Source organism: Habropoda laboriosa, unplaced genomic scaffold, assembly GCF_001263275.1.
Source record: "Habropoda laboriosa isolate 0110345459 unplaced genomic scaffold, ASM126327v1 scaffold786, whole genome shotgun sequence".
Taxonomy (NCBI): Eukaryota; Metazoa; Arthropoda; class Insecta; order Hymenoptera; family Apidae; genus Habropoda; species Habropoda laboriosa.
This window is the reverse complement of record NW_017100969.1, coordinates 170,597-183,817: the sequence shown is the minus strand read 5'-3', so window position 1 is coordinate 183,817 and position 13,221 is coordinate 170,597. Positions and strand designations below refer to the sequence as shown.

Below are 13,221 nucleotides of genomic sequence, written 5' to 3'. Positions count from 1 at the left end.
TATAAGGGGTAACATAGAAATTTGATTAACATAACGGATATTGGTGATCTATATATGCGAAGTTTGATCAAAAAATACCTGGACTAGTGTCATAAAACTTGATTAATAGAAAATTATTCCAAATGAAAATGGTTCACATTAAAATAGTTCCTTGTAGTAATTTTGGATTCTTAAAGAAGTGATGAAACTTTGACTTAATCTTACGCAGAATCATTATTATAGATTCTCTGCTGCGGACAGAAAATACATTGGTCAAAGGTCGGAAAATGGCTGACCCTTCCGGAAAAACCGGCGGAAGGTTTTCGATTCGTTAGTCAAGAGTGTTGACGGTGATGGTGAAGACACTGTTTAGGTTCGAGGTCTGGGATACCATGCGCTTCTCAAGCGACATTTTGTTTCCTTTAGAACTGGGACCCTTAATACGTCTTAGAAAGTTGGGTTAGGTCTTCAACATAGGTCAGCTACATAGCGTTACCAACGTTTTTTACACTTCTGAAAATACTCTTTGTACCTAGGCACTTTGTCCCTAGAATCGTTTTAAGAGTGCATCCTTTTAATGAACTCTTCAGTTTCAGAAGCAGAAAATAAGTCACACAAAGCCAAGTCAGGTGAGTGTAGCGGGTGGAAAATAAAGGTGACTGCTTTTCGCTAAAAATTGAAACTATACTTTAGTGAGTTCCATTTGAAAAATCGCGGAGTTAAAGAAAGAGGTATCGAGATTTACAAAATCACTGTAAATCTCGACAGAAATTGTTTTTTGATGTAAATTTAAGGCCAGTTAAATCGCCAATGGTAACCACATCATGTTGTGTCCTCAGTTTTTCTCTTCACTTACGAGATATTGAGTTACACGCACAGTCTGGATATTTTTTTATCAAGCCTCATATAGTCAGTGAAACTGATTGAAAGAGATCCTAACTTAAAGCATTAAGCGGCGATACCAATTGATGCAGCCGTATTCAGGACCGTGTGTCATTTGCGCATTGATGTTCAAAATTGCTGCTTACAGTTTTTCATTAAGGCTACACCTACGTTATCAAGCATTCGTCGTCTTCTGCTCAATAGTAATTGCCATATTAGTAAAAATTAATCTGCAACTGTTACAAAATTAAAACGCAGACAAATCTTTTAAATATACTACAATGTAAGAACCAATTTCCAGTTTACATCGAACGGCCCATATGTTCCCCAAACTGCTGTTTTGGCACTCAGATTATTTAACGCCTAATCAATTTTACGATCTCACTGTATTGGTTCCATCGACTATATGTATACAGTACACAGTATTTTTTTTCTTACTTAGATATTCCTCATTTTATTCCTTATTTTAAACCATCACTTGTTTCGTTACTAACAAGGGAGGTTTCCCAGATGGTCAGTTATTTAAAAAAAAAAATAACGGTTGGAAGTTATAGTACCTACTCTCCCTCCTATATGTATAATAACTGAAAGAGTGCCATTCGCTCGCAAAATTTGATATCGACTAGAAAAATGGCGTCAAAGTCCGCCATAAGCGGCTCCGAAAATGGGTATAAATGACATTTTTTCGTAATCTTTTATACTTTTGGGATTTTTTCTAAATACATGTATATAAAATAACTGACATGCGAAAAAAACTTGGGTCCCGATTACGGAAAAATGTCATTTATATTCATTTTTGGAGGCCGCTTATGGTGAACCAAATTTTCCAAGCGAATGGCACTCATTTCAGTTATTAGGAAGTAAAGTACTACAACTTCCAACCGTTATTTTTTTTAAACTAAGTGATCATCTGAGAAACTTCCCTTGTAAGTGTTTTATGCGGACCACCGTGTATACAATATAGCTTAAATATGTTATTCTTTCAAATAAGTTTCTAAAAGTGGAATAAGGATAATGTAGAATTTATAAAATTCAAACAACTTTAAAGTAAAACAATATAACTTGACCAAACAATCCTTTAAGTAACTGCGAATAATTTGCTAAACCTAACGAAGAGAAATAAATAAATATTAATAAATGTAGTAATATGGTTCCCATGCTAATTTAAGGTCAAAATAAAAAAGGAGCGAAAGTCGGACAAATCAATGGTATGTCGTTCAAATATCCGACATCCCCATTATTGTCGCAACCAGAAAACACACCGGAAGAATTAATTTGCTCTCTTGGAAAACGTTCAACGCAATGTACTGATACACCATTATTTTGTGAATGTATTCAGATTATCGAAGTTCCGCCCATGAAAAATATCGATATCGTTTTAATAGATGAGGGTAAGTTACCGAGAAAATTTCAAATACTTTCATTCGATTTTTCATTTTATACTTAAAGTGATGTTTTACGATAGGTTTTGGCGGAAATGATTCTCATACTTTTCACATACATGGCTATAACGCGAGCATTTTAGGAAGAAATAGTTTTCAACAGCCTATTACCAAAGATGAAATTATGCTTTTAGACCGTAACAAAAGATTACATCGTAATTTTGTAAATCCACCTCAAAAAGATAGTTTCGTTGTGCCTAATAAAGGATACGTTATTCTTCGTCTCTTTACTGATAACTTAGGTAAGGATTGTTACATTTACTGCACACTTTTGACAGGGTGCTCGGCAATTGCTGGAAGAAATTTTAATGGATGATTCTGGAAGTCAAAGAGACGAAAATTTAAAATAAAATAATTACGTTTGAGACTTGGTTTTTAAGTTATTAACAATTAAAATCTGCGCCAGAAGCAGATGATTTTCACGAATTGTGCTAGGCCAGGCAGCAGAGTAACGTGTAGGTCAGTGCCGTACCAAGCGAAAGAAACACGCTTCTTGGTAATAGAAACTCTCATAATGGCTGACAAACTTTTGCGGACATTTTACAATGAACAACCAACGTGAATCGTGCAAGCATATTAACCCCTTAACCTATGATTTCTTTCCTGACTGTACATCTAAGCGTCAGCCATTTGCTGCTTTACTTCTGTATCAGGTAACGAAAGCTAATTTGTTACAGATTAATAACATTTAGTAATCCTCAGTCTTACAAATTCAAACGAAAGTTAGAACTACAATTAATTTTTCTTATTAATATAACTATTTTTCTCACATCTTCGCCAGAATCTCTGCTACGAGTCTGACACGTTGTCATATGCTAAGGGGTTAAGGAAAATTCGGACAAGCAGAAATTTATATAACTATTTTTCTCACATCTTCGCCAGAATCTCTGCCACGAGTCTGACACGTTGTCATATGCTAAGGGGTTAAGGAAAATTCGGACAAGCAGAAATTCGGGTAGTAATATGAGACAGTGTTCCTTTTAAGAGAAATCAGTTATGAGACTATGTTAAAGTGTTAATAAAAAAGTTTTAATGACATACAAGTGTCAAATATAACAACACGATTACAATTGATTTAGTTTTACAATGTAAATTTCGCTCTCTGGCCAATTTTGTTCAGTTTAACAGTTTAATAGCTTGTCATATTTTTCAGAATAATTCATTCTTAGGCCTTTCTTTTCTTTATTTAACTTTGTACTTGGCACATGAATGAGTGATTGAAATTCATATTATTGTCAGACAGTCTCATATTGCTTCTAACTCGGTATTTTACTTTCCGTCATTATACCACAATCAAAAACACAATATACTTGAAATCTTCATTAATACTCTCAAACTACAATTATTATAGAATAATTTCGCTCTTTTGTTTCTTTGAAAATCGCAAAATAAACTCAATAAAGTAAATTCTACTTGAAAATTAAGCGAATTCCACTTCAGTATGCACATGCAGAAACTTTCCGTTGCGGTCGAAATGAAAAAGGTGTTATAGTCTTTATAATACTTAATTTCCAATCATTGTCAAAAATACTGTGCACAGATCAAAACCTTAATGTCTCATATTTCTACCCTATCTCGTATTCGTACCTCCTCTACAGCATGCGCTACATGTGTTCGCAACACATACGCGCATTGCAATTGTTCAGTCGTCGATAATCCACTGAAATGCACAAATACTGCTGTGCCAGTCTTTAAAAAATAACATCTACAAAGCTAAGAAGTAATACTTTACAAGCACTTTCACATATCACACACGCAGCGAAATTTCTCCCAGCAATTGCCGAACACCCTATACATGCATACAGTGACTCTTATTAATATTCGGGCACTCTTCAGAACAGCATAACTTTTTTAAAATTGGATCAGACGACTTGAGTTTTTTTGAGAAGTTAGAGGGATTACTATACTGGATGACGTGTTCAAAAAACTTTGAAAATATTGTAATTTGTGGGAATCATGATGAAAATTGTAAAGGTCACTGTTTACAACTTTTTTATTTGAATTTATAATGACAATTTAAAAAATACGTTTTGTAGATTTATGTCAATTGTACACATGCTGAAAATTTCATCGAAATCGATTGATGGAGAAGATGTAAGAATTTTTAAATTTATTGCAATTATAGGCCAAACGTCGTGAAATAGTGCGATTTTCACAATATTTAACCGTTTGTAGCTCATAGCAACATTAACCGATTTCGATAAAATTTTCAGCATGTGTATAATTGACATAAATCTACAAAACGTATTTTTTAAATTGTCATTATAAACTCAAATAAAAAAGTTGTAAATAGTGACCTTTACAATTTTCATCGTGATTCCCACAAATTGCAATATTTTCAAAATTTTTTGAACACATCATCCAGTACAGTAATCCCTCTAACTTCTCAAAAAAACTCAAGTCGTCTGATCCAATTTTAAAAAAGTTATGCTGTTCTGAAGAGTGCCCGAATATTAGTAAGAGTCACCGTATAAAGTACATTGTCCTTTACACTTTACCGTATACTGTATAGTGTAAGTATTTCCTTTTATTCTTATCGTTCATTATTTTGTTTAGTATCGTGCATTTTTCATTCGATTCATTTACTATCTACAGGATATTGGTTGTGGGAAGCACGAAGCACAGCAATTTCACCAGGAATACCTGTTATGCAATTTTTATTAAAAGTAGGACAACGCCAAAGCTTTCTAGCTGTTCCTTTAAACTTTCCAACGTGCGGAAGCAATAAACATCCGGACATGGTATTCGAAACAAATTGATTTAGTCCTATAATATGTGATTCATTGCATTTCTATATATTTATTTCATATTATTTTCCCGCTTACTGTAAGTTAATCAATCATGTTAACCTATCGTTGTGCGATAGATTATCTTCCTTTAATATGTCACCACAACTTTTTTTCTATGAAAGATAATAAAGGAGAACTATTTGAAAGATACAAATTACTGGGGTGCAAGTTGTTTCCTAGATACTAATAAAATAATAGAGAATACACGAAAATATTCTGGAAAAGGTGTATTTATAATTTTCCAGAATGTATTACAATAGAAATAAATGATTAATAAGGTTTCGGATATCTGAAACCGTAGAAATCGTTCAAAGTGTGCAACGCTGGTTTCCAATTATTGCATTTCGGAAAATCTCTTGGAACTGGTGGCATATCGTAGTCGTCTCCTACGCGAATAACCAACTCCATTCCGGTAATATGGTGCCAAGAAAAGTGACAATGAAGTAACCACCACCCTGTAATAAAATAATACACGATATATGTACATCTTAAAATATTTCAAACGTATTAGTTTACAAATATATAGGTACATTTGAAGTTGTAACATAATTGAAAAGAAAGTGCTTTTTCGTACTAAAAAAAATCGTTCTAAAATTGTTCTTTCCAGCATCTCCGAAATAGATTTACTCAAAGGGAAAATCTCTTAGAAACAAAATTTATTTCATATTATTAATTTATTTTTATGCAAACAATTATTTTTATTTCTTTTGTATTAAGACTTAAGACATTTTCTATGTGACAGCAAAATCTTGCGATGGAATAATTAATTAAATAAAATATTCCCTAAGTAAAATCTATTTTTATAACTACATTGAACTTTATCGATATCTGTATTTCTACGGTTCGAAATCTAGAATATAATTATAGTTAAAGTAATTGGATATTTTACCTGGATTATCTGCCTTGAAACGTATGATTGCATATCCACCCATTGGAATTTTAACAGTATCTTTACCAGGTGGATTCTTATACTCTCCTCTTCGAAGACGTTCCGTGTGTATCTGTATTACTTCGTTGATGTCATCTCTCGAAATGTTTCTATTGTCGTTGAACTGTCCTACACTGAATACGTTGAATTCGTAACCATGCAAATGGAACGGATGGTGCAGGTCTGTTAGTGGTACTGTAACATAATTTGTCGTTTACAATATAGGGCAAATGCATTAGCCGGTCAAGTCCACTGTTTCTCCCACATTTCTCGGCACTACTCTTGTCACGGTCGTCTTTTGAAACCTTTTCGTTTCACCTTAACATTAGAACTACCGACCGGGTCAAAAATGACCCATTAGCAACTTTGAAAAAAAGTGAATATTCGATACTGTAACTTTCCGACTTCGTTTTCTGCGTGTATACTTCTATTTGCATCGATATGAATTTAATTTTTCAATCACCTTTTAGTTACATAAAAATTCACTTTTGTAAAGTCGCTAATGGGTCATTTTTGACCCAGCCGGTAGTTCTAGTGTTAAACCTAGCTTAAGAAAGGAAACGAAGACGAAGGGAGCTTACAAAGTGTGCAACAAGGGGCTTATTGGAGCCATGGTGTCACGTGATGAAGGATAAGAAGAGTTATTACCAAAATGCAAAACGATTTGTAAAATGACTGTAAAATGCGTACTGCGTCAGTACGGAAATGCATCCGTGGAGGAATAGTGGAGAAAAGTCGGCTAATATTAAATAATCCCTAATGAATATCGTGTAATCCACTTGTAGTAAATGTACAATATTATGTACATAACAAATCAAGATCAGGATATCGTTTGTTGTATTTTATATCTAATATATTTTTAAGAATCTGAACTTGCTTGGAGAATTTGTTACCTGCATCGTATATCACTAGCTCCACGACGTTACCCAGTTTCACACTGATAACTTGTGCACACGTGCAAGGTTGGACGCAATTACTAAGTTGGTTCTTTTTGCACACAGTTTGATAGGAACTGGTTTGTGAGAGCAGAGGCGATGCTGAATTCTCATACGCGATCTCATTAAATGTAGAAATAAGCTGAGAATAATCAGTTGCATCTGAAATAAAGAAAACTTTCTTAACAATGGAATTAAATGAATAATATGTAAATAAAAATGAAAACAAATAGTATATACATACATAAACGTACATAATAAAATTACCTAACTTCATTTTTTCATTTTTTAATTATGCACCTCTAATATATTTCTATACTTAAAATTTATCAATATGAATTTATAATAAGTAACGCGTGATTTAATAAATTAGTAACAATTTACGTTACATGAGGTTGAATAACACCTAACAATAATAGAATTACTAACAATTGTAAGTAGAAGTATCGATTAAAGAGGAAAGTTCACGACTAGAACGTACGTTTCTTATTGTTAAACGAAAGCAGCTTAACATGTTGGGGCAATAGACTGTTACGTACGCGTTCTACCCGAAGCGTGCGGCGCCGAATGTTTAGTCTAACACGCACCCCCCCGATAGTCGCCAAGCAAAGGGATGAGCTCGCATACCATTCCCACGGAAATCTGACGTTCCCCACCACCAAAAATCTTAGTTTTCGGTGTATAAAAGGGCAGGATTTTCGACGATCGGGGGCAGTCTCTAAGTCAGATTTTGAACATAACGTTACTCTGTCCGTCAGAGTATTGATACGAGCAAGATCGGGTTCCAGTCCCCTTCGAGCAATAAAACATCGCGTAAGTGTCAACCAAAATAATACTGTATACGACTCCTCCGCGCTCTCACCGCGTAAAGTCGAGAAGGGAGATTCTTGCCGAGTCAAGAATCGACTAACGTTAAACTTTGTAATCATAATAGAATATAGGAATATAGAGTACTACTCGTGTCCATATTCAATCAACCCATCCTGAGTAGTATAGTAACGTACCAGCTAACCCCACGACAGATATACCTTTACCGCTCGAGGTATATCAACGACTACGACTCGCGAATACCAAACACCTTCATATCCGGTGGCACATAGCGTTAACCAAACGCTAGTGGTCCATCTCCTTCGGCTACCTTCGTTAACCATACGTTGGCACGTCCGAGACCTCCTATCTCACCTACGACACACTGTCCGGTGGCACGCGGCGTTAACCATACGCCGAATGGTCCATCTCCTTCGGCTACCTTCGTTAACCATACGTTGGCACGTCCGAGCACTCCTGTCTTACACCCGACACATCCTCCGGTGTCACGCGTCGTTAACCAATCCCGAATAAACCACCTCCTTCGGCTACCTTCGTTAACCATACGTTGGCACGTCCGAGCCCTCCTATCTACACCCACGTCTACCGCGAATCGGGAAACACGCGCCTTTATATCAGGACCAAAAACCCGAACGACGTCGCAAGGCTGGTGATACCGGTCGAAATCCGCGAGCACCTGACAGCCTGCCGACGACCGTTCGGAACGCGAGCCGTAAATCCCTATAATAAAAGGGTGACAGCGGTGGAACAAGCCGTGTACACACCCTTTTTATAACAAGACATAAATAAATCCTAGAGTACTGGCCGCGACAACACACATTTCTTTATAAGAAACAGTTTTAAACATTTTTCGTATAATATACACCTCCAACTTCGTTATTAAGAGCAGACCGTACACCCATTACCGGTAACCTTCAAATTTTTAACGTTCAAAGTTACCTCTCATAAGTAAATCTGCGTAGTTGCGGCTAATACTACAGCATTTGTTTATACTCACTGAACTACACCTACATTTTGAACCCGATTTTATGTAAAAAAACGCTTATCCCAATCGTGAATTTCTCAGTTTCTCGTAACTTCTATCCCGCAAAATTCTGGATGCATTAATTGACAAATATAAAATAACAATAATAAGAAAATTAATAATATTGACACATATAGACGTATACGTACGTGGTGAACCAGAACCAGAAGTCAATCGAGCAAAGAGTGGTAGAGGACGATGATAGAAAAATTTTTCGTTAAATACAATAAGAAGGCTTTAAAAATGCAGACGACACTATATCATACTATGCATAAAATTATTAATCATTGTTAAAACTTAAACGTAAAACCGAAATGGCATTATTTTTATATCAAATGACATGTTGTTTATTACTCAAAATATGACTGATATTCCACCGATATACAAGCAGCAAATCTCACTTTTTTGTGTTCGAGTAAACAATGTATAGCATTGCATTTGTAAAGCCGTATTATTACTTATAAATAAAGCAAAATCGCACTTGTGTTTATCGTCCAGAAAGTGTTTGTTTTATCGTCTTCTACCACTTCTGAATCACCCTATATAGGGGAGAGTCGTGCAGTACTGGCCAAAGCTAGATCTCGCTTATACTGTTGACTGCACTATCGATGGAAAAACAAATGAATACTATAGCCCTGAGCAAGGTATTCCGGCGACGTTCTTTTTTCTTCAGTGTTACCAGAGTTCTAAGACGTTTAACGTTTACACTGGTGTTTCCGTACGACAAAAGTTATTTTTCATAGCTGCAATGGTTGGGCTCACGTGGAGTGTAAGGATCAAGAAAATATCGATCACTTTACCTGTGATATTTGTAGACGTGCCTAGATAAAAGTTCTATTCTATTTTTAAATGATTTTTACCAACATTATTTATTACTTAGACCTTCAAATCTACCAACTAAGTAGCTGGCCGGTACTGTACGACAATTTTTCGTTCGCTGCAAATTACAACTTTTTTATTTCTACGAATGATTTATCTTTATGAGAAAATTTAAGAAAAACCATTTGTCCCCTTTTATTAAGCACCCTTTGTACTACAAATGACTTTTTCGAAATTTCATTTTTACCAACATTAGCCCAACTTATAGTACAAAAACTTAGAGTGGCCGGTACTGCACGACTCTCCCCTACATAAAGTAGATAAGTACGTTACTTGTTCATCCGTTCGTTTATTCATTCATCCATCCTTTCGTTTATTATCAAAAGCTTACCAAAAAATGTTTTATACGTATTGGCGGAGAACAATGTTCTGTCACCGTACTGAGTATAATTGTAGAACCAAAAAGGTAATACGTGCCGCTCATCAGGTTCAACTTTCAAGAGTTCAGTGTCCCTTTTCACAGATTGCACCTGATTAACACACACTGAAGTTGTTGTATCGTTCGTATTACAATTTGTTGAATTCAATGGATTGTATACCTAAAATACCAAACAAGTTATACTTCGTAAAACTTAAAAACAGCATAGTAAAATAAATTCTCATTTAAATAGAATTAACTATTTTTGGAGAATATGTTTCACTTTAACAGTACATGGGCAATATGCTACAATACTTACAATACCAGCTGCATTATTATCGTATGAAGGAGGAGGTGACGGTGGCCGCACGGGACCATTTTCGTATCTTAAGATAGCGAGTTGTTGTACGCGCTTGTCTCTACATTCGCCGAGACCACGCACTTGTATCCAATAAGCGCTCGCGCTTTGGTTTGCATTTAAAATACAATCCACGCGTTCACCTACGTAGAATAAATGCATATTTAATTTTAATTGAAATTTATATTGCACGATTTTTTCATACAAATTTGACTTTGTTAAAAATAAAATTTCTCTGTATAAAGGACCGTATAATTTTTAATGTAAACTATTTATTTCAGTTGATGATTTTGAAGGAACGTTTCATCTCACTAATCTATTTGTTAGCACTAGGTTTACGGACATTTCTTATATATGTACCTATCTTTATGGATACGCGTCAAGTTGACGCGTGAACAAAACCACAGATTTTCTTCAAAAAATAATAAGCATAAAAGGTAGGAGAGAAATGTAAACGGTTTCTGTAGTTGTCCTTGTGAAATTCGAAATTCAAAATGGCGCGTCCCGTAAAACTAGTGTTAATAATGTGAAACATAATAATGCGAGCAGAACACAAGAGAATTAGTATATGTGTACCACGATAATCTAAAACTGTTGTAACAGATGAAATTAATTTGAAACTAATATTTAAAAATTTATCTAACCTGCAGCTGAGATTAGTTTCGACACCGTTTTCATTTTCACGTTCGCTCCATCTTGAGCTATCACACCGCACGTATGGTTCTCAAATGAAAGTTCTGCCAAACATACCGTGCTAAATGAATTGATTATTCGGAGTCTATACCGTTTTCCTTTCTGAACTGTAAATACTGTCAGACTTCCATTGGTGGTCTGCTGAGTATCTGGATCCTAAGGACAATTACACTTATTTTTAATAAGCTTCTTCCTAATATTTGTTAGTTAAACATATACACCGTCTATAAACTATGTTAAATGATATCCATTGTAGCGGCCAGCTACAGGCCACACTTGGCGCACATATGACGGGCGCGCTAGCAAAAGCTATTTTTGAGGAAACCGTTTTTAGCTGTTTAACTTTTCTTAAATATTACAAAGCATGTTTTTCGTAGAAACTTTCACCGACGGTCTCAATAGTAAATTGCCCCGTCATAAAACTAAGATTTCCAAAAGGTTCGCCGTACAGGGCCACGAGGCCGAACATGTACATATCACAGGTACCGAACCTAGAGGAAATTCCGCTGAGTTGCCAAGTCTCCGACGGCGAACTCGCCCCCCCACTAGAAAGCCTCGCTGCCCTGGAAAAAGCGCGCCAAGGGCGCAAGCGGCAAGCGTAGGCTAAGTAACGAAATTCCTGATTGGTTAACCCGATGCATCGGTATTAACCAATTAGGAAAAGTAGTGAAGAGTGGAACAGGAAAAAGCTGGGGAGGCAGTCAGTCATTCTCTGACCTCTCGAGCCAGCAGGCAAAAAATAAAAAGACTTCACAGAGTAATTGTGTGGGTGTATTTTACCCCGACCACGTTCCTTACATATCGCGTCAAAAACCTTTACACCATAAAAAGCAATATACTTTTACGATTCTTTTCCTGTTCCATACTTGTATTAACCCTTTCGCGACTTGCGCCGGTTATATCCGGCATCCACTAAATGCTTCACACTGGCTAGCGCCGGTTATATCCGGCATACACTAAGCGCGTCGCCTCAACAACTCAAACTGAAGATTTATTACTGGATTTATTTAAAAATATAGAACAAGGCCTGGACAACATTCCCTTTATCCAATACATCCTTAAGTCCTCTGCTGTTCCAACGAAATCCTCTAAGATTTTACACGGACACACTGAGATCTCCAAAAACGCGAAACAATCATGGTGTGCACTAATGGCGCGACGACCCGTCCGTTAGTGGCGTACTGATGCCTAGTTCCGCCGTCGCGAAAGGGTTAATTAATATTTTTAGCAAACATAAAAATGAATAAAAGTAATAAATTGCTTATTTTATAATTGCTTTAACGATTCAAAATTAAGTAAATAACAAGTTAAAAGAATATTTATCATTTATTTTACATTACGATTAAAACATCAAAAAAGAATATTAATGATTTATTTAATAATAAAACATGTATACTTTACCGTCCAATTTCCTAAGCCATTTATGAGTATGTTCTTCGCAGTCTGTCCTACATCATGTCTATACCAACCAGGATAACGTTCCATCGATAACTCATGTGTCCAGTCACTTAAGAATATTATAAGTTCATCGTCGTACTCATCGCGATGAGGATCTTTACTTGGTGGATCTTTGACAATGAGAGCTCCGTATTGTCCATCTAGCATGTGCGTTGACATATGAGAATGGTAGAAGTGGGTACCCGAATTTTCCACTACAAAATCATATCTAGAAAACAATAATTAAACGTTTTGCAAACATTTTTTTAAATAAAATATAATAATTTTAATTCAACTATCCACACATGTGGAATGAGTGTGAACATTTGTGTTTTAATTTATCTTCATTTTAACGTAACATAGATTGACAAAATGAATTACCACTCAATTTACAAATTGAACTCGTTTTTCAATTACTGAATGTAGTTTCAAAGAAACGATTAAAATTTCCGATCTTTCGAAAAAATAATAATTCAATAATAGATCTAATGTACGTATTTAGATATAATAAATTACACGACAGCTTTTAAAAAAATAAACACACTACCGGCCAAAAGTTTGGAATCACTGAGCATTGCAATTTACACAAAAATTTTCAAAAAAAAGTCAGCGACTTTGAGAATTTTTTATCATTCGAATCAATTGATAAATGTAGAATTGAGATAAACTTCAAATCTATAAAAAATTAG

General features: G+C 35.4%; 2 protein-coding genes across 2 annotated transcripts in view; one reads left to right on the top strand and one right to left on the bottom strand.

The window, feature by feature from the left end:
- The window catches only part of LOC108577703 (laccase-4-like), a 39,865-nt gene extending 34,794 nt beyond the window's left edge, over positions 1–5,071 (top strand). Inside the window, exons 8-10 of the mRNA XM_017940894.1 lie at positions 2,031–2,252; positions 2,327–2,545; positions 4,899–5,071. Coding sequence (XP_017796383.1) covers positions 2,031–2,252; positions 2,327–2,545; positions 4,899–5,062 — 605 coding nt within the window. The 3' untranslated portion in view covers positions 5,063–5,071. The remainder of the gene's footprint in view (positions 1–2,030; positions 2,253–2,326; positions 2,546–4,898) is intronic.
- Positions 5,072–5,245: 174 nt separating this feature from the next.
- Positions 5,246–13,221, bottom strand: part of LOC108577701 (laccase-2-like) — a 14,516-nt gene continuing 6,540 nt past the window's right edge. The window contains exons 5-11 of the mRNA XM_017940891.1: positions 12,497–12,761; positions 11,047–11,251; positions 10,364–10,545; positions 10,018–10,225; positions 6,914–7,117; positions 5,982–6,215; positions 5,246–5,547 (exon numbers count right to left, since the gene is read on the bottom strand). Coding sequence (XP_017796380.1) covers positions 5,363–5,547; positions 5,982–6,215; positions 6,914–7,117; positions 10,018–10,225; positions 10,364–10,545; positions 11,047–11,251; positions 12,497–12,761 — 1,483 coding nt within the window. The 3' untranslated portion in view covers positions 5,246–5,362. The remainder of the gene's footprint in view (positions 5,548–5,981; positions 6,216–6,913; positions 7,118–10,017; positions 10,226–10,363; positions 10,546–11,046; positions 11,252–12,496; positions 12,762–13,221) is intronic.